The sequence below is a fragment of the Eschscholzia californica genome, unplaced genomic scaffold, assembly GCF_041429995.1.
Source record: "Eschscholzia californica isolate CP2 unplaced genomic scaffold, dmEscCali1.0.p SCAF_4, whole genome shotgun sequence".
Taxonomy (NCBI): domain Eukaryota; kingdom Viridiplantae; phylum Streptophyta; class Magnoliopsida; order Ranunculales; family Papaveraceae; genus Eschscholzia; species Eschscholzia californica.
The window spans coordinates 16,254,233-16,279,963 of NW_028238461.1; the positions used below are offsets into that span (position 1 = coordinate 16,254,233).

The 25,731-nt window shown below is 37.3% G+C and overlaps 1 protein-coding gene across 5 annotated transcripts; it reads right to left on the bottom strand.

Moving 5' to 3' along the window:
* Nucleotides 1-1,345: 1,345 nt before the first annotated feature.
* Nucleotides 1,346-25,066, bottom strand: LOC147543201 (U5 small nuclear ribonucleoprotein helicase). 5 transcript variants are annotated; one of them, XM_086632420.1, is made up of 50 exons: nucleotides 24,894-25,066; nucleotides 24,510-24,720; nucleotides 24,288-24,349; nucleotides 24,036-24,204; nucleotides 23,477-23,927; nucleotides 23,139-23,204; nucleotides 22,691-22,795; nucleotides 22,213-22,512; nucleotides 21,851-21,967; nucleotides 21,699-21,758; nucleotides 20,645-20,716; nucleotides 20,450-20,566; nucleotides 20,185-20,346; nucleotides 19,717-19,782; nucleotides 19,487-19,639; nucleotides 19,319-19,402; nucleotides 18,388-18,462; nucleotides 18,170-18,301; nucleotides 18,020-18,085; nucleotides 16,969-17,034; nucleotides 16,719-16,841; nucleotides 16,323-16,472; nucleotides 16,029-16,241; nucleotides 13,392-13,547; nucleotides 13,068-13,292; nucleotides 12,881-12,982; nucleotides 12,717-12,797; nucleotides 12,528-12,608; nucleotides 10,715-10,918; nucleotides 10,517-10,633; nucleotides 10,300-10,422; nucleotides 7,932-8,021; nucleotides 7,731-7,856; nucleotides 7,560-7,622; nucleotides 7,231-7,319; nucleotides 6,665-6,755; nucleotides 6,323-6,472; nucleotides 6,057-6,248; nucleotides 5,880-5,945; nucleotides 5,378-5,533; nucleotides 4,575-4,718; nucleotides 4,382-4,449; nucleotides 4,121-4,286; nucleotides 3,964-4,026; nucleotides 3,405-3,500; nucleotides 3,146-3,313; nucleotides 2,696-2,866; nucleotides 2,372-2,521; nucleotides 1,946-2,077; nucleotides 1,346-1,702 (listed from the first exon to the last, which is right to left on the bottom strand). In XM_086632420.1, exons 2-50 carry the CDS (start codon nucleotides 24,614-24,616, stop codon nucleotides 1,604-1,606), a joined length of 6,285 nt encoding a protein of 2,094 aa, XP_086488546.1. In that variant the 5' UTR covers nucleotides 24,617-24,720; nucleotides 24,894-25,066; the 3' UTR covers nucleotides 1,346-1,603. The 5 variants fall into 5 exon arrangements, with proteins under 5 accessions (XP_086488546.1, XP_086488550.1, XP_086488547.1 ...); XM_086632424.1 differs by having other exon boundaries at nucleotides 24,510-24,642; nucleotides 24,894-25,044; XM_086632421.1 differs by having other exon boundaries at nucleotides 24,510-24,714; nucleotides 24,894-25,044.
* Nucleotides 25,067-25,731: the final 665 nt, after the last annotated feature.

Here is a 25,731-nt window from a genome sequence, read left to right on the forward strand (position 1 = left end):
TACTCAATTTAGCCATATAGGAAAGAGATTCTCAAATGAGATTTTTTTTTTGTTGAACTAATTCTCAAATGAGACTTTTTTTTTGACGAAGACTTGACACATAAGTTAATTAGATTCTTTTTTTCAATTTTGCATTGGAACATCTTGGTTTGATCATTTTATTTATTCTCATGGAATTTTACATCGTATTTCCTTTCACATAGGCAAAAACGTACGTTGCAGTTATTTATTTATTTTTGAAGAGGCATACATTGGAGTTTTTTTTTTTTATGAGATGCGTACATTGGAGTTGGTTTCCTTTTTCTTGATAAATTCATGAACACTATTTTGATTTGATTGTTTTATTGGATTAATTTCAAATTGGTAATATGCTTGGTATCCCATTTGACCTCCAATACCATGTTTATGTTAGTCACTAGTCAAACTTGGTAGTAAATATTTTTTTACTTTTTTATTTTTCATTTCAAAACGTTTTCTCTTTGTCCTCAATTTATTTTCTTGCAAAAAAATTCGTTAGCCGACGATTTTTAATTTTAAAAAAAAAAAAATCGAACTCCGTGGTGTTGGTCTTCTCTTCCTCCTCCAACCACCATCACCTTCACGATCATCGTTCAACTGCCTATCTCACCTAAAAAAAAAATTTACAAATATTACATTTTGTTGAATACAAAATGCATATAAAACTTGAGGAAACAAGAATATTTTCCGCAATGCAAAATCTTGGACAACTCTTTTTTGTTTCCTCCAAATCCCCCACCACTATTTTTGGGACGTAACAATATTCGGAACTGCCATTACCAACAACCTCAAACTTTTTCCTTCTCTCTCTCTTCCTCCTACGTAAGATAAAGATCTGAAAGGCAAGGGAGAAAGAGATCCGAGAGACAGAGAGATGAAGATCCAAAGGTATGGAGAGAGAGGCAAAAAGTGATGGTGGTGTTGTTGGAACTTGGAAGTGGTCGCCGGATATTCTTCGCTTCCCGAAAATGCAGGTCTATTTGTATTTGCCTCCTCAAACTTTGGACATGCGGCTACTTCTTTCTTTCCGCTGCATGTTGTAACAGTATTAAAAGATGAAAGGTTCAGTGATGATGTCTGTCTTCTTTGTTTGCTGAAAGCACTAACGAAGTCTTTAAATAGAATTCCAAAAAGTATACTCAACACGCATACTGGGACTTCCGCTTTAACAGCCTGTGAGAGAAACAAGAGTTTCTCCTCTCACATGTTCAGTCACGTGAAGAGAGAAATCCTTGTTTCTGGTTCAAATGGGAGTCCAAGGAGGCGGGTCACGTAGGCTTGTTGTCTTGTTGATAGAGTTATCTAATAAATCCTGTAAAGATGATCCTGGATAACAGTATGTTGTAATTAGAAAAGAACTCTAATACTATTAAGATAGCTATGACTGTTTCGAATGTACAAGAGGTATGTGCCAGTTATTTTTCATTTACAGACACGACTATGTCAACACTCTGTGCTTCAACGATCGGTATCTTCCTCCATGTAGTAGTTTTAATAAGTAGTTGAGATCAAAACAGTGACTTCATAATTTGCCAGATTTTCATTTGATAACAAGACCAGAAATTATCGTTTTTAATATCCTCTACTATCTATGACCTCTTTCTGCTTGGATTGACAACTCTTCAATTGAATGTTCTTGATCAAACCCAAGATAACAATCTGAAACAAGTATCAACTTAACCCCCTGAAATTCACAACCAAACATGGAAGAGGAGTTGTTAGATTGTTACGAATTGAGTCGGAGTCAGTTGTCTTCTTTTCAAACGCCACAACTGAATAACAGAAGTTTACTTTTTTCCTTTTGAAGAAATGATTTGTACAACATTTAGTTGTATGCCATAAATATAACGTTGAAAGTGAAAATTTGAGGTCGTGACAATGACCCTCGGTATGAGTTACGACAAGGAAAGACATGATATGTGTTTACCTGGAGAGTCGTTAAAGAAGATGGTATTTCCATGTTAGTGACCAGGTGGTCAGATAAAGAAATTCTCTTCAGAGCATATAGCTCGGAGGTCGAAACATTCCCAAGAACCAACCACCACGCTTCTTCTTTTATCTGCGGAGTACATCAAAAAGTTATTTCTGATATTCTGACCACAAAGATTTAATTAATATTGATTTTTTCAACGTCAGATCTCAACTTGATCCGAAATCTGAATCAACTCAAACCAGCTTTTGGAATATGTGTTTTTGTATAACTCGTTTGATTGACTGATTTGAGTTGATTTTGGGTCTCCATCAGTAGAGGATTCAGATTCCAACGAGTCCGACGAGTCATATTCAAACGAGTTGGGTCCAGACAATGAGAAATAACAATCACCGCATACAGCAGTAACTCTACATCTTGTACCTTGGGGAATCGAGGAACAAAAGCTCTAGACGTTGTTTGTTTTGAGTTCGTTTTTTCCATTTTAATGTTCAAGATTTGAGATGTAGAACCCTCTTTCGCTCTATTTTGAATCTTGAGTTTCAAATGAACACATGGAAAATGCTGCATCTCCTGCAGAAACAAGAAAAGAGATTGAAATCCTTAATAAGCCAAATAGTGCTTACTTTGGACTCTCGTGAAGATGCTCTTAATATAATGGGTTCACGAAAAGACTTAAAAGCCCTCACTAACCATAGCAAATCCCACACTATCATCAGATAAAATTATCAGAAAAAATGTAACTACCTGAAACAACTTTGAAGCATTGACATTTTCAAATAACGATTGTAATGTTGCCTTCGGAAGATTCAGCAGTTGCTGGACATTTGAGATACCTCTTTTTCCAAGCGAACTAATAAGTGCGGGATTCATGCTTGGCAGCATCGAGAGCGGAGAATCCTTCTCGAACCACAATCCCTAAAAGGAAAAAACGGAACAGCTTATGAAGGAGAAACGGAATGAGCAACCATAAAGGTTTTAATCTCTATTCATTTTCTTCTCTTTCCTTTTATATCAAGAAATGAACTATTTCGAGTGTCCAGTTTTGTAACAACGAGTTCCTTAATCTTCTACCACAATTATTTTAGCTGTAAGAACCGGAAAGCAATAGTAGAAGTGGATGTATATGGTGCTAATGAGTAGATACTTTGATGTTGCACGATTTAATGAAAGCTACGAGAACTTGAGAAGATATACCTGCATCACCATTTGCAAAAGATGCATACAAGTTATGGTGCTTGAAAGCCATCCACTATTGGCACATATATCTATCATAGCTTGAATAATACGTATACTTTGGTCAAGCACCGACTTTAAGTCCGTCACATAATCACTAATCGGCAAGTCCAGCTGTGAAAAGTGTGCCTAAAATACAACAGAAACTCAAAAGTAGAATTAGACCAAGAAGTTAAGCTAAATCATTAAGATGAGATAAATTAATACCAGCAAAGCCTACCTGGAAAAGTAGATTCGCTTTAACATGTGGGTCATCTAGCCGATTCTTATCCACAGGATACGGCACTCTGTTGGACAAAGCTTCATTGTAGTTTTCCTACACAATTAGAAAAATAAGTTGGTCAAAAAAATCTAAAGAAGAGAGTAATTGCATTTGATTCAACGAAATAGCACTATCTTCTTAATCAATGACAACTGCAGGATTGTCATCATATCATATTATTGTACCATTGTCATGTTTGAGTTTTTTGCACATACACGTACAAAGGCATTTTATATCCTTTTAAATATGGATTACATATATACATCATCAAGTAAAGACCCAACACTCATAAGGTTTCAGCAACAAAACTTTAAAGCTACTCTACTTTTTGTGAATAAGGAAGAACAACCAGTTGTGATAAAGTTTCAATATGAACCAGAAGTAAGCCAGGCAACTTTTAAATAGATATGTTGCATAAAATAAACATCACAACCATAATCCATGACTTTGGACCTAGTACCCAACAAACAATTACATATTTTGCTTTCGAGGTCAATACAAGCATCAGAATGTTTACCTCATTATGCCGCACAGGCAGTTCATCATACTCCGAAGCACCAGAGAGTATGTGCAGAAAAACCTATAATTAGATGTGCAAGTATAACTAGTTAACTTTTTAAGGCTTTAGGATAAAACAAAGTCCATAAATGCTGTTGTAGAGTGCTTGAACTTACTTCAAGAGATGTCTTTGAATCTATATTCGAACCAAACATTGATACGGTCATGTAGCTTAAGTAATACTGAGAGGCTATTGAACCCAACATCAGAGGCTCCACACTGTCGTCATCCATCTTGATGCACCCACTGTCTTCTAAATCTTCAAATGTGTTTTGCACTAACCTGTTTGACGAATAACATGAACTCAATACTAATTAGTACTCGAACCCGTGAAGAAGAATCTACAGTTATTAAATAATCATGAATTCGTGATGTACCTCGATAAGTATGAATTTAAGGTTTCCGATTCTGTGCCTTCTAAACCGTAATAAGCAGGATTCATAACCTACACCATGGAAGGGTTTCACATAAATACACTTTCAACCTCGTGCATTCAATGAGACGTCCACGATAAGCAAGAAAACATCAACCAGGAAACTTTAGCAAGAGCTAATTTGGAAAGAAGTATACCAGTCGGCGAAATAAGTAAGTCCAGGTTAGATAATGAACTGCATCCCCCTTGTGACAAATCGTGCCAGAAACAATCTCAGCATTAATGTGTTCTTGCAACTGCTCTCTCAGATTACTTTCAACTGGAAATGGTTCATACAGAAACTGGAAATACAGGCACGGAAGTTAGCTCAGCGGTTTCAAACCAAAAGAGTTCCCCAATATTAAATTAGGCCAGCGCTTTGGGGAAAGCTAAATAGTTTCCGGGGTGTGAAATTTTAAAGGGAATATGTAGAATTTTAGAGATTTTCCGGGGAAATAAATTTTAAGGGGAAATAAAAAAAAAACACTCCACCTCACCTCACTCTCTCTCCACCTCACCTCACTCTCTCTCCACCTCACCTCACTCTATCTCCACCTCACCTCTTTGTCTTCTCCGATTTGGTCGCCGGCCGGAAAATTTTCCGGCCGGCGACCATTAAAAAAAAAAAAAAAAAAATTCACTCTCTCTCTCTCTCTAGAAACTCCGAAGAAGGGGTTTCCCTTCGCCGGAGTTTCTAGAGAGAGAGAGAGTGAAAAAATTTTTTTTTTTTTTTTTTAATGGTCGCCGGCCGGAAAATTTTCCGGCCGGCGACCTAATCGGAGAAGATAGAGGAGAGGTGGAGAGAGAGTGAGGTGAGGTGGAGAAGTATTTTGCTTTCCCCCTAAATAAAATTGTCAAACAAAATTGACCAATTTTTGACCAAGTCTTCACACCCCGGAAACTTTTTAGCTTTCCCCAAAGCGCTGGCCTTAAATTATTATGTGCTCATTTCTATCTTTACCTTCTTGTAGAAGCTCTTTTTAGGTTCGTGAACAAGAATGACAGCTTTTCCATGCTGGTCAAACTGTGGTCGCCCTGCACGACCCATCATTTGCAAGATATCTGTAATGGGGAAATCAACATACCTTTTTGCTTTCCCATCATAATATTCTGTTCCCTGCATTGAGAATGGAAGGTTATTATCCAATGTTACTATCAGAAAAGGGTAACACTACCGTGTAAGCAAGATTAGACCTCAAGTATATTAATTTAAATATTCTGTATTATTAAAATTATTGATACATATTTTGAAGTAAGGCAGAAACCAAAAATCGTGTATAAATATTTCTAAATCTTAGTGGATTTTGGTAAGATATATTTAGAAAACTATTTGCATTAACTTTTGTGAGGACTTTCAGGTCATGAAAAACCAGTAAGTTAGGACATCCATAGAACATTCCCTTGTTAAATTCTATAAAGTGATTACAACAATGCAACTTAACACGAAAATTTAAGGGTTTTACCTTAATTATAACCAAATGAGCCGGAAGGTTTACACCCCATGCTAATGTGCTTGTACACACCAAAACCTATAACAAAAAGAAAAGATCTACTGTTGGAGGAAGATGACCGTTTCCCCTTTATCATCTGACATTGGGATGATAAAATCAGAAAGCTGCTAAGATGTCTTAAAGACTTACCTGAATCTTGTTGTTCGCAAAAAGTTCCTCAACTAGAGATCTGTCTTTGTCGTTTAGTCCTGCATGGTGCAACCCAATTCCAAACTGTAAAGTGTGCCTCAGGTTTTGATCAGTCACCTGAGAAAGAACCATTTGCAGTGATTCTTCTGCCATGCTCATGAATTGCCTAGGATGCTCATCTGAAGCTGCAAACTGCAATTATAGATATATGTAAACAACTGTGGACCAGTAGATGAAAGATATGCGCTAAGTGATGAAAATGTTACCTGAATGAGATCAAGTGCAGTGAGCCTTGTCTGACGACGAGATGAAACAAAAATAAGAACTGGCTTCGTAGGAGAATGGGTACATATGGCAGCATATGCTGGTTTATTCATACTATTCATTCTAGGGCAATAGAACTTTCCTGGGTATCCCTGTTCGTGGAAAGTAAGAAATTTCAAGTCTTGAGCTATTACAAGGAGAATCCAAAATCAATTGTAAAAACCCAATTGCTTGCAGTTTACTGTCTTAAATACTCTCGAAACACCTAAAGTAAAACTAACACTGATCGTGATAATTGAGGTCCTTATCACAGTCAGAAGTTATGAGAAACACCAGTCACCTACCTGAATGTGAACTTCGAGTGGCACAGGCCTCACACTAGGCTTGAAATTGAACAAACCGGCATCCCCGACCCCCAACCAGTCAGCCAAATCACTGCAGCAATCCGAATAGAGTAAGAAATTTAGGACAAGGCAAGGCTTATGATATGAGTGCTCCGATTAGTACTAACCGTCCCTGCCATAACAAAAATTCCAATCTCGTGTTCTATAATGGGCCAAAAGCAGGACAATTGAGATGCCAGTTTAAGAAAGGAACATGTCTTGTTATCAATGGAGGACAATAAAATAAACTGAGTTACAACAATATATATTCAAAAGCTAATTTCCATGACCAACACAATTATCACTATTGTAGGCCACAACTCCTTTTTCTCAAATACTTGATAACTCTGTGACTGATTATATGCAGGAACAAAGAGCATCCCACTACAAAAGTGGAATCCGGAATTCACACATTTTACTTAGTAAAGCGCCTATGACATGGCAACTCCATTTTAATAATTTGGCCATGGTACATACATGAACATCTAGTTATATGTAAGTTCGGCCAAGTCCTATAAATAGCATACCATGCATTAGCCAATGCTGTTGAAAGACCCACAAACCGAACAGCCCTTTCTGTTTGTGATGATATGTATCTCATCCTGGAGACTATAACCTGAAAATGCAATGTTTCTGTTAAGAATTTCAAGAAAATGAGAGTTTTTAGATAACCATATACAAAGAAAATCAGAAGTTATCTAGAACCCCTAATTGGAATTTAATAATGGTGTTCTTAAATATTAAGCTCGTAACCTAGTATTCCATGAAGATTCCTCTTTTAAGAAGGAAAACGGTTATCTTTTGTTATTTGAGGATGTGGTGTCGCAACTTTAACGAACATCTTCAAAATAATTACCTCAAGAATTGGTCCTCGATCAGCTCCAAGTAAGTGAATCTCGTCCAAAATCAGGACCCCGACCTGCCAAGAAACTTGTGTCGTTGTAATACAGAAAATGGACAGTGCATATAGCATTGCATCCATAAAGGCGATACCAGATAATAATTGGTGGGAAAAGAAATAACATACCTTTGTTACATAGCTTCTAGTGTGCCAGTTACGACTAATTCCATCCCACTTCTCTGGAGTGGAAATTATGATATCCGCTGTCGAAAGAGCCATTAAATCCGGGGTGAAATCCCCAGTCATCTCAACCTGATAATGAAATAATTAACAGGTCAAACTTGCACAGCAATGACGGGGCACTGGCAAAATAAATAAATATCCTACCATCTTCTTCCCAAGCTGAGACACAAGACGCTTTCTCCAATCATTCATCCTTTCACGAACAATTGCCTTCAGGGGTGCTATGTAAATAACCTGCATGATGGGGAATAGTAGAGCTTACATGAGTTAACCCCAGTACCAGTGACACATATGTCAGAGAACAGAACTGCTGACCCCAATATATATATATATACTGTGTTTAAGTGTCTTAAAGTTAAAGTTTCCCATAAGCGCCCCATAGACGTGATAACCACATGATCACTCTGTAAGCATAAATTCTTTTAAATAAAGCTATTAATCTATTATAATCATCATCAGATTCATCACTGACAGAAATAAATCTATAAGAGATTATCACACTGAATCAATCTTCACAATTATGATCCTCGACCAGGGAGGCAAGGACTACATAATAGATATTTTTACCATATAGTAGATGTATATCTGCGCAAAAAATTCCCTCCATTCTCTTTAATTTAGTGCATTCATCGAGTTTACAGGAAGTGCTATGCTCATCTAAGAGGTGACTAGCAATTGAAAGACTACCAGTCCCATTGGCAGTTGTTGCTCTATATGATATAAACAAACTACATATGATAACATGTTTTCAAATCCATAAAAGCATAAAGAGAAAAGCCTAAGTTAGACGACCATGACTAGGACCCATCTGCAATGCAAAAAACAGAAGGAAATCACTTCCCTAAGGCTCTGTCTGGCTGCAAAATCAGTAAGAAATCCAATTTTTTCTACTTTTCTCCCACATTTTATATAGTTAACCTTTCATCTTTCATCATGAGAAACTAATTTTTCCATCTAGGGTTTAGATGAAGTCCATAACGAGAATTTTATCAATTCAATTTATATGCAAGTCAATTAATTTTTAGATTAAATCTTCATATCTTTTAAAGTCCTTATTGCTTTTAATGACAACATCTTCCGGATTCTAGAGCGTTCATGTGATAGAACCCGAGTAAAACAAAGAACTTAGTTGACTAAGGCAAATACATCGTCTTTAGGATTGTCACGTGGACGGATTCGAAAACCCTAGGTTCCCCTTTTCTGAATATCAAGGTTGCCAGATTCGCTCATAGCATTGACGAACCGCGACCTGGTTCGCGCGTACCCTTTTAGGGTGCGTTCGCGTACCAGATCGCGGTTGAGAACGAACCCTAACTTCGAAGAAGACATGGAAAAATGAAAAAATTTGTTAGTTTTTAAAGAAAAAGAAGATGAAAACCTGTATTATCTTTCGAGTTTTGAGATCTTCACATCATACAAAGTCGAATAGAGAGGAAGATGACAGTCATTAGGGGGTGTCTTGTTAGATGGTCTCTGGTAGTTTTCGGACTCCATTGATGAATAGAGAGAGAAAGACTTGAAGAGGAAGACAGACTGCTGAGCTGCTCTCATATTAGGGTTTTGACCAAAAGGTTAGGGTTTGTTTGATAAATGAAGGTAAACTCTCACCGTCAGATTAAAACATAATATAAGATTATATTGTGACCATCAGATTAGAAGGATTATAAAATTCGAATTCCCTATCAAACCGAAGGATCTTTACTAACAATTACATGGCAATGTGGACAGATCAAGAAGTTTTAGGCAACAAATATTGAAAATTGTGAATGTAGTGGGAAGTTTCCCAAGTTAATGAAAAAGCTAAAGTAACTTTATGCATTGGAAACTTCCCAAATAATTTTATTCTAAAATTTGAAATCTTATCTAAATAAAAAAAATAAGGAATCAGACTTCCGAATTTTGCAAGACATGTGATGTGACTAATTTTATTATGGACCAATTCAAAAAATTTATTTACTACTAGAAGTCAGTTTATTTTTATTGATTACTATCTAAATTAATGAATAAGAAAATAGTAACTTATTTTATTTTATTAGAAATAGTTTTCTATGCAACTAGGAATTCTAAATAAACTTGACATAGCGTACCGAAATAACGTACCCTAGCGAATTGCGTACCGAAAAAGCATACCCTAACGTACCGAATATTCCCAACCCAACGTACCGCGTACGCGTACCCGTACCCGTACCACGTACCGGAACGTACCGCGTTCCAGGTAACCTTGCTGAATATCAACTTATTTGTTTTCTTTTTGAGTTTTATGTGCTATTTTTATTTGAATCATCTTACGATCATCAATTCACTTTTTAAATCTCAATAGTTTTAAAGTTAGAATTTGAGTTTGACTTAGTCTCTGAGGAACGAACCGGTCTTACCGGAATTTACAACTTGACACCCGTGCACTTGGGGTGTAGACCTATTTAGGAAACTTTTTAGGCCCATCTTGCTGATGTGTTTAATAGTAGTGCTTTACTGCTTTCTAATCATTCTTGATTAAGACAGAACCCCGTACCTTCATGTCAGGCTGAGTATTAAAGAGTCGAAGCATTGCAAGTTCAGCTGATATAGTTTTTCCACTTCCAGTAGGAGCTCCAAGGAGGACACTGTTGTCTGTGTGGTATAGTGCATGAAAAGTCTGACAAGTTTCAAAAAGTAGTGTATCAGTTGACCGAGAGAATGAATTCATACAACAACTATGACAAAGCTGCTTAAACATTACGGATGCAAACCTGTGTTTGAATTGGATTGAAATGTGAAAACTTGTATAATGCTTCATAAGACTTATTCCCAAGTGAAGTCACAGGAAGAGGTTTCAAATCTAGAAGTTCTGTATGTGATGTATGAGCCTGATTGCATGGTTTTCAACAATAAATTAGTAAACAAGCATTATGAGTGTACCATTTTAAAGCTTACTAAGTTCTTTTTACCTCAGGCAACGCAAGATTTAGGAAAGAGATAGTGTAAAAAGTTTCTGCATGCAACCAAGAGTCAGACACAGCACGGATGAAGTATTGCGGAGGATGCGGCTCAAAAATTGGCACAGTAAAAGAGAGCTTTTGAGGCTCCCCTCTTGCCATTCGTTTTGTTAGAGTGAAGAGCTCTGAATGGTAAATGTGGTCGTTCTCAGAATCCTATTTCAAAAGTAATGTTAGGGATCAGTTGAATGCTTCTAGATCAGAACTAACAAAAAGAACCATTACCTATTAAAGCACAAAATAAACACCAGTTAGTGAAACTGTAAGAGAAACAAATTTAAGCATGACAATCTCTACCACTAATAGTGCAGCCGAACTAACAGTTACAGATTAGTAAGCTACAAAGCTAAGTCTGGTAAGATACTGAAAATGAAGTATGAAACAACGGAAGCATAGCAACCCGTAGTTAGAGAGCCTGGTACCTGACATGTAAAATTTTCTAATATAAGAAGTGTGTTAATGTATTCAAAATTTATTACTTATGCGGGTGGGACTGTCCATATAAGCTAATGAATGGAACTACCTCAACTCTCTCATGGTGCAATGTATTTAAAAGCAACGAAAAGAATTGAATTTAGATTTGGACTCTATATTTTTTACACAATAGTAAAATACCAACTTCGCCTACTCAAGATTACGCTATCATTAAAACATGTAAGAGACGCGCCTAAACAAGACTTTGATGATAGGATGGCCCTTTGAACCAGCAGTATATAAATAATATTGAAGGACTTGGTAAATTTCCAAGATGGACAACAAGAGAAAGGTTTATGGAGGAATTTGCAGTAAACTTATTGAATTCCTTTGCTGTATCTGTAAGGAGAATCACAGCATCCATTACAGGTGGTTAATAAGTAAGCAAAGTTGTCCGTTACAGTTTTCCATGCTAGTGATTTTCTGTACTCTCCAACTAACACTTCTCATGATAACTCCTTGAGATTCCAAAAATGTCTCCACAACACCACGTCTCTTTATTTTAAGTGAATCTTTTGTTGATAATAATTATCCAATTCTTGCCCTATTTACTTTTAGGTGTCTAGTGTGGTACATTGCATAATTAACGGATTTAACACTTCTTCTTTTTTCCATTGCGAGGTTTCTCTAATTTTAAAGTAAGTGAGGCATATCTTTTCGTGAGAATCCTGATCCCTCATAAAGTCCTCTGTAATTAATAATTCGTAGCTTATTTAGTTCCAACTCCATAACCCGTCAACCACAACAACAAAAAGTTCAGCTATAATCACTAAATAACAAGGAGTCAAGGATATCACTCTTTAGTATTTTGACGTTTTGAAGACTCGGATAAGCGTGCCAGACACTGAGATACTCTTATAAGATACTTGGACCTTCTAGGAAACTAGCAGTCGCATAAAAGGTATAATGTGAAATTTTGTATACATATCTTGTGTTTACTTACACATAATCATCTTAGGACCACAAACAGCAACTCTAGTTTTAACGCTTGGGTATAATCTAACAAAAACTGAAAAGAAACAGTTCTCAATAAAAAATGAATGGCCTAATAACTAAGAGAAAGGAAATAAGTGTACTGACTGTTGTCCCCATCTAAGCCTTTTTTAAATATGTTTGGCACCTAATCCGTGGGAACTACTGATCTCGACGTCCATGTTGCGTAGCATTTCATACATAAAGCAATGGCATCTAAAATTCTAGATGCATAACAATCTAACTACAAAAGGACGAGGCCATTGACAGAATCAAAATTTCAGTACTTTGTTGGATAATAGAAGTCATAAGTTAACACCTCAACAAGAATCCACCAACGTTGAACCAAACCATGAAACTTATCCTTCCAATTGAAATCAGGTGTAATAAGCAAGTCCACCTGAAAAACGAGCAGACACCAGAATAGAGGGGCTTAACATCCTAGAGTATAACAAATCGGCAATTAAATCATCCTTCAAACTTCAAGAAAAAACTAGCGCAAACTTACCTTCAAAACAGTTCTGGTGATCGGACTTACAGTAGCGTGCAAGTTGATCCATGGGAAATACCCTAAATACTGTTTAACCATCTATATAACACACAAAATGAAGCCAAGTATGAGGATATATACAAAACTATATTACCTACAAATTGACGCAAAATCTGTTTTACCCTTCCCCCAGGTGCGTAACGAATCAACAATCCGATATCCTTTTCCTCCATCTCTTGGAGCCGGTCCAAGTCAACTTCACGTTCTTCAAGCTTTCTCAGTATCTAAAACCAACAGGTTTCTTTAATTAAATTTAGGACATGACTATGTGTAATAATAATGTAGCATCGTTAGGGGGATAAGACAAACTTCTGCAGATAGATCGCGGTCAAACTGTCTAAGAGGGTGCAGATGAGGCCATATTTGGCGATCCACGGCTTTGCAATATTCCAACATAAAAGAAGTCATCTCACACCATCCTCTACGCAGGCAAATTTCAAATAAAGCTCGCATTATACGAGCCAAGCTTGCACTTATATATGCTGCATCTGATATCAGCGAAAAGCTATCTAACGAGCCTCGTGATATGTACAACTGTAAATAAACAACACATATTTCTAACCTTAGTCATTTTTCTGCACTCAGAAATAGGAGACACGACTGTTTCTGCATATCAGAATTAAAGAAAAAAACCTGAATAAGAATTGAGATTTTCCCATATTTATTGGACGGACCACCCTTTACTTCCAATGGACATGATCTGCGAACAAGGGTTTCTAGTTCATCCTGCTCTTCTTCTCTGACAGCAATATTTTCAAATTCAGAAGAATGGGCCACCATATCAATTACCTGTTATAGATACAAGAATTAGCCAAAAAAATAACTGTAGTTTCAGTAACTTTAGGAAAGGAGAATAATGAAAGACACCCTAGCTAGCTACGATAAATGAAAACAAAAATCTTCTAAACCTTTTAGCATTTAGGTATTTCAGAAAGGATATCTTCTTCTTTCTCTTATATTAATTCAAACGTTTTTTTTGAAAAGTTTGAATTAATCTTAATTAAAAAGAATGAGAAAGTACAATATAAATTGGGAGTGCTTATGAGTTTTATGTTACTTTAAGATTCTCCCAGTGCAAAATGAAATCCATATAAGTTAGCCTCAGGCCCATTGCAAATTTCTAATCTAAAAGCCAACAACCCTTGGTTGGAGTGGTAAGAGGTATAATCTTCCACCTTAGAGGTCAAGGGTTCGAGGCACACGCTGAACAATTCAAAAAAAAAATTCTAATCCAATGGAATAGAAGTCCTTGGATATCCTCGACCTCTAGACCACTATTAACATTACCCTCTTTCAAAGTTCTCATATTTCTAAACTTCCAAATGGACCAAAGTATTGCACTTGGAATTAGGTTCCAAAGGTCTTTATTTTGCTTTCTCGCTCCCAACCTACTCCACTGTTCCAAAATATCCTGCAGAGATCTCGGAATACACCACTGGATCTCAGAAGCCTTTGCAAAATAATACCACAGCTTGTTGTATGTACTACAGTGAATGAAGAGGTTTTCTGTCGATTCTTCTTGGATTTTACAGCAAATACATCTACTCGGGAGGATCATTCCACGCCTTCTGAGATTATTGAGGTTGGAAGTTTACCTATCGCGGCTGCCCAAACTCCAAAGCTAACTCTAGGAGGGATAGAGGAGACCAAATTATCTTGGATAGTAGCTTGAATTGCCACTCCGAACCTCTTGAATTTAGTCTTTTATAGCACTGACTAACCGAGAGGCTATCCTTGTCTTCTAGAGTCCATACCTTGCTGTCTTCCTCATCTATCGGAGGCTTGAAGACTTCCAAGAGTTGAAGGAGGTTCGAGTATATGGGTATCTCCCAGTCGTCAATGCCTCCTACACACCAGCCCCCAAAGTTGATGCTGGCAATTTAATTTATCATGGACAGACTTCTTTACTCGAGGAGATATGGTGTAGTGTTGGGAAGCGATCTTTGAGGGGAAGTGGGTGATGACACCATATGTCCCTCCAGAAGCTTATGTATCTTCCATCCCCTAGTTTCCATTTGGTAATTCTATTGAATTCTTTTCCTCTTGTCGCAATACCTTTCCAAACACCGCAGAAAGGATATCTTCAAAATTTTATGTCATCTATTGATGAATACTTCTAGTCTCCTTAAGTTTGAATCACCATCAAAGGACAAGAACAAGGTCTTAGTTCGTCTTTCTAGCTAACCTCCAGCGACGATCAAGTTATAGTGCTCATGTGTCTGAAGTAGAGGAGCTACAGTTGGAGCTCTTGGATCTTCATATTGTAAGGAGCAACTGGATCATAGAGAGGAAGTATTTTACGGTATAACTGCACCCTCTAATTTATTCATATCGAATTTATGCATGTGTCCTAACTTGCAACCTAGTGCTAGAAATTAGATGTCTGAAATTTAGCTTAGAGTACTAGGTAGAGTACACCATATCCCAAGTCCCAACAGATGGATGATATGAAGTACAAGTTTCATGTGTAAAGCAATTCCACCAACAAAATATGTGCAAAGCACTTACATCCCACATTGCTTAGGAAGACCAGCACCTTATTTGCAATAACAAAACATCCTGTCTTACACATCCACTTGGTCTTTTGGGTGGGTTTGCTGCCTAGATTGGTCAGGTGAAGAATCCTTTAGGTTGTCTGGAGTAGGCTCATACCAAGGAAAACTTGAACCATGTAGCTCTAGGCTGATGGGCCAGAGTGGTACCTTAGGGCAATATGGTTGGTGTTCAGATGGGTCTTGTGTCATGCGTAGCCCTAGAAGGCTCTCACTTAAGTGGTAGTAGATGATGTCAAGCAGAAGTTTCATGTATAAGGCACTTAATCCCACAAGACCTTCTACACCCAGGTTATAACATAACACATTCACACCTAATCTTACATTTTATCTAATCCTTCTAGATGGATTTGGCACCTAGATAGATCATGTAGAGAAGCTTCTGAAGGACAGGCTCTTGCATAACAAAACCTTATAGCATAGAGAACTAAGAGATTGGGCCTGGTTGGCCCCTTAACCAAGGACAATATGTTTGTACTGAGACAGGGAGTACATCATTTCCTACAGAGAAAACTATTTGGTTTTAGTTATGCCCTAGAACATCATTAACTGCCTGCAGCTTTGAACATATAGACCTAATGAAAAACAGACCAACAAAAAGGTTTCAAGTTCAGCAGAAACGAATGATTAAGTATTTCAATTTCAAATCATGTGGGGAAAATGAGAGAAAAGAGAAGTATATATGTGAGGTACATGTTGAATGACCATCATAAACTACCTCACTGTCACTCATGTGACGTTTAAGCATTTCATTGTAGGTTTCCACACTGGAGTATTGAATATAGAAGTGGCTTGCAATGCGACCAAGCTCTGTACAGTAAAAATTGCCACTCTTCTCATCAAACCGCATCATTTTTGCCTTGTCAAGGGAACGTGCGGCATCTACTACGAGAGATCTCTGCTTTGAGGTCAAAGAAGGATCTGCCATGACCTACAAAAGAGAAAGAGATGAGAACAAAGAAAAATAATGTATAATTGACGTCAAAACATATCAAAACTTTAAAAAAACGACCTCATCCCATCCTATGGCATACTCCAAAGGATTTGATTTCATCCTTATAAAAAGATAAGTATATCCAAGCCATGCACAGGCTTCTTTAACATTTGTTACAGTACCCAATGCCACCTCCGCATTCAAGTTATCTTTCAACGAGCTAATGAACTGTAACAAAAACATAAATGCATAATAAGTCAATGTGAACTGAATGTGGGCCTCAAGCTTTGGGACTTTGAGCAAGTGATCAAACAAATTATGAGGTTAAGATGTTTCGTCATACAGAACTCAAGAAGTACCTTTACACAAATGAAGATACATAAAGTTGGGTACGCAGGTTAACGAGTAAATGAGAAATAATCCAAAATAGAAGGTTTATATGTATATCAAATAGGAAACAAACTCCAGAGATACCTGACTTTCTATTGGAAGCTGACTTGTAAGTAGTCGTAAATAGTAAGCTAACTTGTCATGAGATGTTATAATAATGCCTTCACCACTTTTGTCAAACTGTGGTCTTCCAGCTCGTCCAAAGATCTAAGAGATAACATTTCGTTTATCAGTAGAAGTATGTCAGACAAAATTAGTATATTATAGGAACAGCGAATGGTCAAAAGGCAAAGTCATAACCCAAAACATGTTAGTGTCTGAATGTTTGTCTTACCTGCATAACATCAAGCATGCCAAGGTCTCGCCATCCACCAGCCTTTGGGTCATATATTTGGGTTCCCTGGAGTGATTACACAGAGACGAATTAGACTTACAAAGACTGTAGCTAAAATAAGCCTCAAACTGAAGGAGAGTGTGATACAGAAGCAGGGACAAAGAAGAGAACTTCATTCAAGGTACCAAACGAAAGTAAATTGTACCTTACATTGACATGTGGTCAACTGAGCTCACTGCAATAAGATGCACTTATCTGAGATCTTCCTAGATAACTATCAAATGTGTTCCTAAAAGATCAAATGGGCAACCCAATATGAAAAGGAACAGTTCATTCCCACAGTATTGAGACACACTTGTTCAACCATCTTAAGCAGTTGATATAGGTCAAACCACCCGAGTAACTCGTGGATCGGATCGGAGTAGGGGGTATCCTGAGACGATCCCCATGCCGAACCCCCCAAGTTCTGATTTTGTGGTTTACGTATGATAAGAGTTATCATCTCATACATACACATGTGTGTGTGTGTGTTGGTAAGAGTTAGTGAAAAGTCGGTCTAGTTTCTGCCGAGTTATTGCCAAGTTACTAGAGTTGAATCGTAGGGGATCGGTGATTATCCCTTGCTGAATCCCGACACCAACAGCTTAGCAACCATCTGACATGAGAAGGAACTCCATGTAGCACAATTATAATATCCCTTTAAGCTGATAAAAATGGAAAACTCAGAGTTCCTTGAGGACAACAACCTGTATGGTGGTCTAGCAAGGAGTGCATGGATTACATACTGATGCCTCTAGATTCAAGTGAAAAAAAAAATGTTATTTTGTTAGACCATAAAAAGTGTGATACATGAAGAACATCTACTAGGTGTTACCTCACAGATAGAATATTAGTTGGATTGCATTACTAAGGTACCCAACAAAACATAAAAGTTTCAAGTCTAGTAGTGGAAAAGATGCCAGCATATTTATTAAAAGATAATAATAATAAATAAGAACCTCAGGAAAGAGACAATGAGAAGACAAAATAATAGTGAGTTGCACAAGCTAACCTTTATGACAACAGTGTGAGCAGGAAGATTGACTCCCCATGCCAAAGTAGCCGTGCACACAAGGACCTGGACATCAGAGAAGTATCGAAGTTGTAGTAAAATACTAAAATACTTATAAGAGGTGAAACACTAGTTCAGAAAATATATTACCTTGAGGAGACCTTCAGAAAATAGGCGCTCGGTCAACCCTCTATCAGAACGTAACATCCCAGCATGGTGAACACCAATCCCATAATCAAACAACTCAACAAGTTCCCTATTTCTTGACTTTTGTACATCTTTCTGCAATGCTTAAAATGGTAATCCGTGTAATAGAGGCTGACAAGGTTCTATCAACTGAAAAAGAGAAAACCAACTAGCATTTGTACCTTCATTACGCCACACAACGGATGTGCATCATTGGCAAACAAATCGAGATCTTCTGTCTTCTGAGCATATTCAATCTGATTCACAATTTGCATCATCACATATAATTACAGAAAGTAAGTAATGGAGGTTCAAAATTTCAAATATAATATATCTGCAGATATTACTAGTATAACCATTACGATGTGCAAGCATCCGGAATCTTTGCACAGAAAACACTGGTCCAATAAGGCTTCTCCCTCGATGAAATGATTAAGAGTTGAGATAAAAGGCTTTACTGATCCTATGGACTCCATTTATGCCAGATTTAAATGGTGTACTTTCAATTTTGTCTATATGGTAAGGAGTGCCTAGTGTAATATTGTAATCCTTCAGCATCCGGGACCTTGACATAGAAAACACTGCTCCAGTAAGGCTTCTCCCAGGATGAAATGATCATGAGTTGAGATAAAAAGCTTTTCTAATCCTATGGGCTCCAGTTAGGTCAGATTTAAGTTACGTTTCTTTCAAATTTCACCTTTATGGGCAAGGAATATCTAGTGTGATACTGTAATCTTCTAGCATACATATTTTATAATTAAAATATGTATTGCTTGAATGTGGTATATATGCTTTGTTTTTTCTAATATGTATTGGTAGAAATTGTATGGTGAGGATGAGAAGTAGAAGTTAGTTTAACAAAGAAGGCTGTTTCTCGGATTACTTCTAAAACTAACGGATACAGTCGGGAATATGAAAATGATACCACAATCATTCTTGTGGGAAAACCTTTTGTTGGATGTGATAGTACATAGTAGATGTTCATAATCTGTTACTTATGGTTTTAGGATCCTCGGGGCGCTTCATATTATTGGTCCCATCTAGTAACCCTTTGGTCTCTGTTTGACGGCTTTTGTTTATTACAGGAAGAAGACAAGAACGCATATGACATACCAGTGTCTTTCCTGTTTTTCCAGTATCCTTTCGTGAATGAACAAAAACCATTGCCTGATGACCCTGCTTTAACGATTCTACAACCTGGAATGAATAACGTATCAAGTACGCAGAGAATTGACAATGCCTAAAACAGCAATCACCATTGCAGCAAATAACAAGACTAACCTTGTTATAGCAAATTTCATTCAATAGATTGGTACGTGCAGCATAATTTTGTTCACTAATTCCAATATATTGTTGTGCAAGAGGCACAGGACGATAACTAGAATCGAAGAAGAAGAGTCCTGATTCAGGATTGACTCTCAAAAAGTGTGCAACCTGACCACAAGTGAAGATAAATGTTACAAAATAAAATAATTCATATCGCATCTATTAATCAAAGCACCTAGTCAAACCTCCAAATAGTTGGGTAGAGTGGCTGAAAGACCCACAATGCGTATCATTGTCTGCGTGGACTCCACCTAGAAGAAAAGTGGAAACAAGTGTTGAAAATAATAAGGAAACTGAAGTAGTTGAAGGAGTAGTTATAATTGTCTTTTCATGTTCTATTTTATCTAGATTCTGTGAAGAGTTTTTTACATCTAGAATCTACTATCCCAGTATTATTCCTAATGCAAGAAGTTGAATCATTCCTTGCTTGTTGTTTTACAGTTTTGCTGTTTTAGTGTTTTTAATTTCATTGGTGTAGTTTGTTCACTTCCACTCACTACTTAAATCTTGATTTTGCTGATATCATTAAATATTTGTTCCTACCAGATCACATATTACAGGATTTTCTTGCCCTTTGTTTCCACGAATACTCCAATATATGCAGTAGACAGAAAAGGAACTGAAATTGAATATGAGATGCTTCGAAGCTTTACCTGACGAAGAGTCCTTGCAACTAATGCCTCTATTACAGGTCCCCTATCGTCATTCAATAGATGTACTTCATCGATTATTAATAGCTTCACTAGCATTGACATTGACATATCACTACTTTTGCGAGTAATGACATCCCATTTCTCAGGAGTCGTGACTATCATCTGAGTAGTAAGCAGAAAAACAGAAGTAGGTGAACCCGTTGCTTCTTGAACTTATAACTTTACGACATTGGAGAAAATCATTCTAACTAGAGAAGAAATCGACCTGTGTTTCCTCCAGTTCACTCCTAGAAAGTTGCATATCTCCAGTAAGTTCTTTCACATTTAAATTTAGAGGAGCCAACCGGTGACTGAACGTCGATGTGACCTCTGCAGCTAATGCCTGGGGGAGCAATACTAGAAATAAGATAGAGTTGCTTGAAATTATCACATTCAAGAGTAACACATGAGGGAGTTCTACCTTCATAGGAGCAACATAAACTATTTTGAATTCATTTTTGTGAAGAAACCCGTCCTTGAAGTGTTGTTTAATCTGCAGCAGAAGCCATGTTTGAAACCAATAGACATAGTGCTTTGAAGGACAAATTAAACTGTAAATCCACACCGCACGAAAGAAACATCAAGTGCTTGATATAAAGTAGTGTCCAGAAGAACATCAAGAAAAGTACATCCAAAATAAAGGAATAGATTAGCTTCTAGAAAAGAATAACAATCTTGGTGCACCGGTGAGCTTAATAATACACGCAATTCTCTGCCCTCTCCTGGATTTACTCAAAACTGAATTTCACCAAATAAAGATGATTCTTTTACTGGAAAACGTCCACTTTACATCTTTCCATTTCCGTGAAAAATGGACCAATCAGAAACCTCTGGTCAAGAATCTTCAGAGTGACACACTTTATAAACTAGTTTCAATAACTTGATCAGCATTTAATATCCCAAAATAACTCATTTCTTCTCAGAGAAAGAGCAATTCCTAATCGACAAATAAATTTAATATTCTGATGGATGTTGATCTACAAACAGTGTTTGAAGATTTGAGTTTCTTGCAAGAAATCAACCATATAACAGACCAGGAAGATACTTTAAACTTTTAACCTGTGTATTATATTATATTCAATATGCCTCAGATATAATTTAACCATTAGGCGATTCGGCTTATTTTTGGATTTTGGTCTTACTAAAAGAGAAAGAGGCAGTTTAATGATCCAATGCATTATCTTGAACAAACTAACAAAGTTCACTACCCAACTTAAAAGCAAAGAGTTTCAACGAAAAAACTTAAAAGCAGAATTATGTAGGTGGTGAAATCAAATAATCCCATATATGTTGATTTATCATGACAAGCTAAATATTGTAATCGCTGGATGGGATAAACTACTAAAGCTTACATTAACAACCAGACAATTTTCATACTAAAGCTTCTTACTAAGGAAGCTTTAGAAAAGACCCCTCAGCCTATAAGTTCTATAACCAGATCTTGGATTATTACATTAACTGTACTGATTGTATACCTCATGTAAAACAGCAATCATAGCTATGTTTGTCTTACCAGCTCCTGTTGGAGCACACACCTGCAAGTAATTTGACAAATCACTTCTGACGGAAAAAACATATGCAAACTTTGAAACTGGCTTACATGTCAAATAAAAAGTATAAGACTCACTAATATATTTTCATTACTGTTGTAAGTGGCATGATAAATACGACTCTGGATACGGTTCAAAGATTTGTAGCCATGGAAAGCAGCTTGAGCAAAGTCATCCAACTCTTTTATCTCTATCTGGAAACAGCAAACAGGGAGAGGATGAATCAACTACAACTATCACCGGAATCAACATCAGCCTCAGAGCAGCAAGAGTAATTGGTGTTTAAACTGAAAAGTCCACACCATAGACCATTTGCTGGTTTACAATATCTAATTAAACTATATATAGACAACGCAAGCTGCAACTCTCATTAAGCTCTAATCTTCGTTTACCAGATAAGATTACTTCAATTTAAAATTCTGAAAGAAACGAAAGATACCAGCTTCTCCCCGGGTTTCATCTGTGCTGTTGGTGTAGGGGGAATTGTGACTTCTTCGTATCCCTTAAAGTGCTTCCTCGCAGTTCCTTGAGGAAGAGCACTAACTGAGAACTGGGGTCCTTGGCCACTACCAATCAGATCATCGAATAGACTTTTCTTCTCACTTGCTTGAAGTAAAGATGAAAAAGTTTCTGAAGATAACTCATTCTCAATCCCGAGGTCCACTCCGCGTTTCTGTCGCTTTTCTTCCTTGCGTCGAAGTTTATCAATTTGCTTCTCGGATTCCGTTTGAATAGTGACCTAAATTTTAAGTTGAAAATGAGAATGTTTATATGTAAGTAAATAACAAAGAGCAGAGGAAACAGTTCTTTGAAATCAGCTGTTCAGTAATCCACTAAGGAAGTCATAAAACCCTATGGAATGTAAGTACGTGAAAATGCAAACTTATAATATCACGTTATGAGTGAGACATTCGTACCTGTGTGCCATAGCTAGGCATCCGAGGTTGGCTGTTAGGGGCCACTTTCTCGGACTTCAGCTGAAAAATCCCATGTCGAATAGCATCAACTAGTTCCTTTCGGTGCTGCAAATGGAAACAAGAGAAGTTCTTTCAACTGCATAGATAAGCACATTTTTTATGCAAGATTGTAAATTTGAAACGGAGCTACCACTAACCACTGTAACAAAAAATCTGTGAACCCGGTTAAAGCATTATGCCGTTCACATGTATTCAACCAATTGTAGAATGTAGATAACAGATTGTTCTCATTCTGAAGCGAATGCGAATACAAGCATTTGAAAAAAAAATAACATTTACCACATGAGAACAAGAAACACTTTACACATAAATGTTAAAATCGAGTGTGCAAGCAAGAATGCAAGATAATGAAAGATTCAAGTGAAGAAACACAACTCGTGACCCTTACCTTTAATAGATCTTGAACTGTTTCAAATGCACCATCTCCAACAAGATCCAACAAATCACCAGCAATCTAAACAATGAACTCCCCAAAGCATTAATACAAGTACTGATATAAGGTTTTACTACTATAGCAGTTACATAACTAGTTTGTTAAGATCCTAACTGATTCAAAGTTATAGCATAAAACCCTCTAATCTTAAGTTCTATTGCAAGTCTTTTTGAACAAAAAAAACTCTAATACATAGACAAGTTTTTATCAGTTTCAACTTTCAACTGTGTGTGCTAAAATAACTAGCAGGATAAGCTGCCCCGGTAAATTCTATATGTACCGATGAACTGTACCTCATCACCAGCTTTGTCTGAATCAAGAACCTGACAAAGAGCCATTGCTAGCTCATCCCCGGATAGTTGAGAGCCACTTATGCTCACTATATGATCACACTCCTCCCTTAGCCATCTCAGGTTCACCTTTCCCTTATCCACATGAAAATGATTAGGCGTTGGCTGAACATGGTCGTATTGTCCTTGTAGAGAATCAAAAGTAGAGCTTTCCTGTTCCATAAATACCCCGTTCTCGAAATGCTCATCCACAAGAAAACGAGAGGGCGCATTGAAAACAAGCTCACTGCCAAATTCCCTCGAACTATCACTAGTTCCCTCGGTTTGCCCTTCTGCCACACTTGAAGCCTCATGACCACCAGGTTGCAAGATAAAGAGCCTTTGAGCAAGCGAAGAAGCTTTTTCAATCTTCACATCCGGGACATTATACCCAAGAAGCTTCCGTAATTCCTCCCTGACAATGCACCATATCAATGCTTAATACACAAGAACATTAGCGCATAATTTTAGTATCGAAATTTCCTCTTTAGCATTTATCAGTTAGCATTTTATGAAATCTTACTTCTTTTCTGATTTCCTTCTTGAATCATTGTACTCTTCCGCAGGACTGCCAAAGAGATCATAGACCGTCTTTGCCACTTCCTGAAACTCTTCTGATGCTACTTCACTATCAATCAACTCCACCACTGAACCAAGAAACTTTTTGTAGGCTTGACGAACTTCACTTGAAGCTACAGAAATTTAAACATTTAGAGTTATCTATATTGCTTCTAGTCTATAGAGAAACAAGAACATAATTCATAATCTATCAAACCTTCTTCCCAACGATGAACTATTTTTCGAGCAAGATCCGAGTTATCAATAGTGTTTCCAGCTCTAATCAAACAATCAAAACGGCACTCATCAACATCAATCATAAACCAAAATCAAACATATAAAAATGGTTCTAACTGAATGAATCAGTATAACAACATTACGAAGATTCTATCAAGTAAGATGAAATAAACTCAAATTGAGATTGAATTGAAACAAGTACCTCTGAGGTTTGTGATTTTGAAGGATAGTTTTGCGTTGCAAATAAGCGTGATCAACGTCGTATGGATCCCTAAGGGAATTAGTTAAACGAGGCAACTGAACCATCATTTCTATACTTCAAAACCCTAGAATTGCTGAATTTGGCGGCAATGAGAGATGGAAAGAGAGAGACAGAGAGTGAGGAATTTGGCGGTAGGACTTCCCTCCTGCTACTACGAGTTTTTACGATGAAAAGAGACGAGAACTAAACTTAAAACCCTTAATTAAATTGATACCCTAAATCCAAATATGAACAAGTATGAGTAAAATTAAATTGATAAACTCAAATCCAGTTTCAATATGCAAGAATCCAGCTTAAATCATGGATATGTAGAGAGATGTATACCTGTGAAGTTGAGGCGCGGTGGCTGTGAGCTTCCGCCACTAAACAGACTACTTGAAAAGTTGAAGATAGAGAAAGAGAGAGAAGGCGGGAGATGGGAAAATAATGAAGGGCGGAAGGAACGAAGCACATAAAACGTAAGTTAGAGGGGTCTAGTCTATTATGTAAGTCGACAACTGGTTGCCCCAATGGTCCAATATGTTGACATATACTCCAAAGGTCCCTGGAGGTCCCGGGTCCGATCTCGAGAGAAATTGGAATTTCTAGATTATTGAAGGGCTTTAGGCCATAGTTTAGTTGGGCTATAGACCCGTTCTTTGTAAGAGTTTGTATTTGACAGTAATCGTGTTTATCACATCTCTGATGTGTCAATGCCAGTGTAATGACTATCGTAGATCGTAGTCAAATTCCAAAAAAAACACCCCTATATAACATAATTCTCTCCATATGGCGGGCCGGATCAGGTGGCTGGAGCGAATGTGCACAAGGGTGACCATATCGGTCCAGTCGTTGGACCTGCGATGTGATGCAACTGTACAATTGTTTAGCCCTCGTGCCTATGCTCGCTCCACCTTTCGGATGCCACTTTTGCCGTAAGTCGTAAGCGTGTTCAAACAAAATGATCATGACACCAAATTGCACATGACACTGATATGGCAGGTTAGATACATCCGAGTGTCACGACCTCTTAGCTTAGAGAAATTTATGTTGTGATCTTATGCTAGAAAGAAATGTACGAGCTATATAGAGGTGGGTCGAGATGGGTTCATGAGGCCCAATAATTTAGATGGTATGTGATGGTAGGGGCGTTGTTTCATATATATAGCAGTTGCATACATGT

Coding starts and splice junctions, on each gene's coding strand:
- LOC147543201 (XM_086632420.1), bottom strand. CDS start 24,616: ATGATGGTTCAGTTGCCTCGTTTAACTAATTCCCTTAGGGATCCATAC. Junction 24,350..24,509: donor CAAAATCACAAACCTCAGAG/GTACTTGTTTCA, acceptor TTGTTTGATTAG/AGCTGGAAACACTATTGATA. Junction 20,567..20,644: donor TTTATGTTGCTCCTATGAAG/GTAGAACTCCCT, acceptor TTGCTCCCCCAG/GCATTAGCTGCAGAGGTCAC.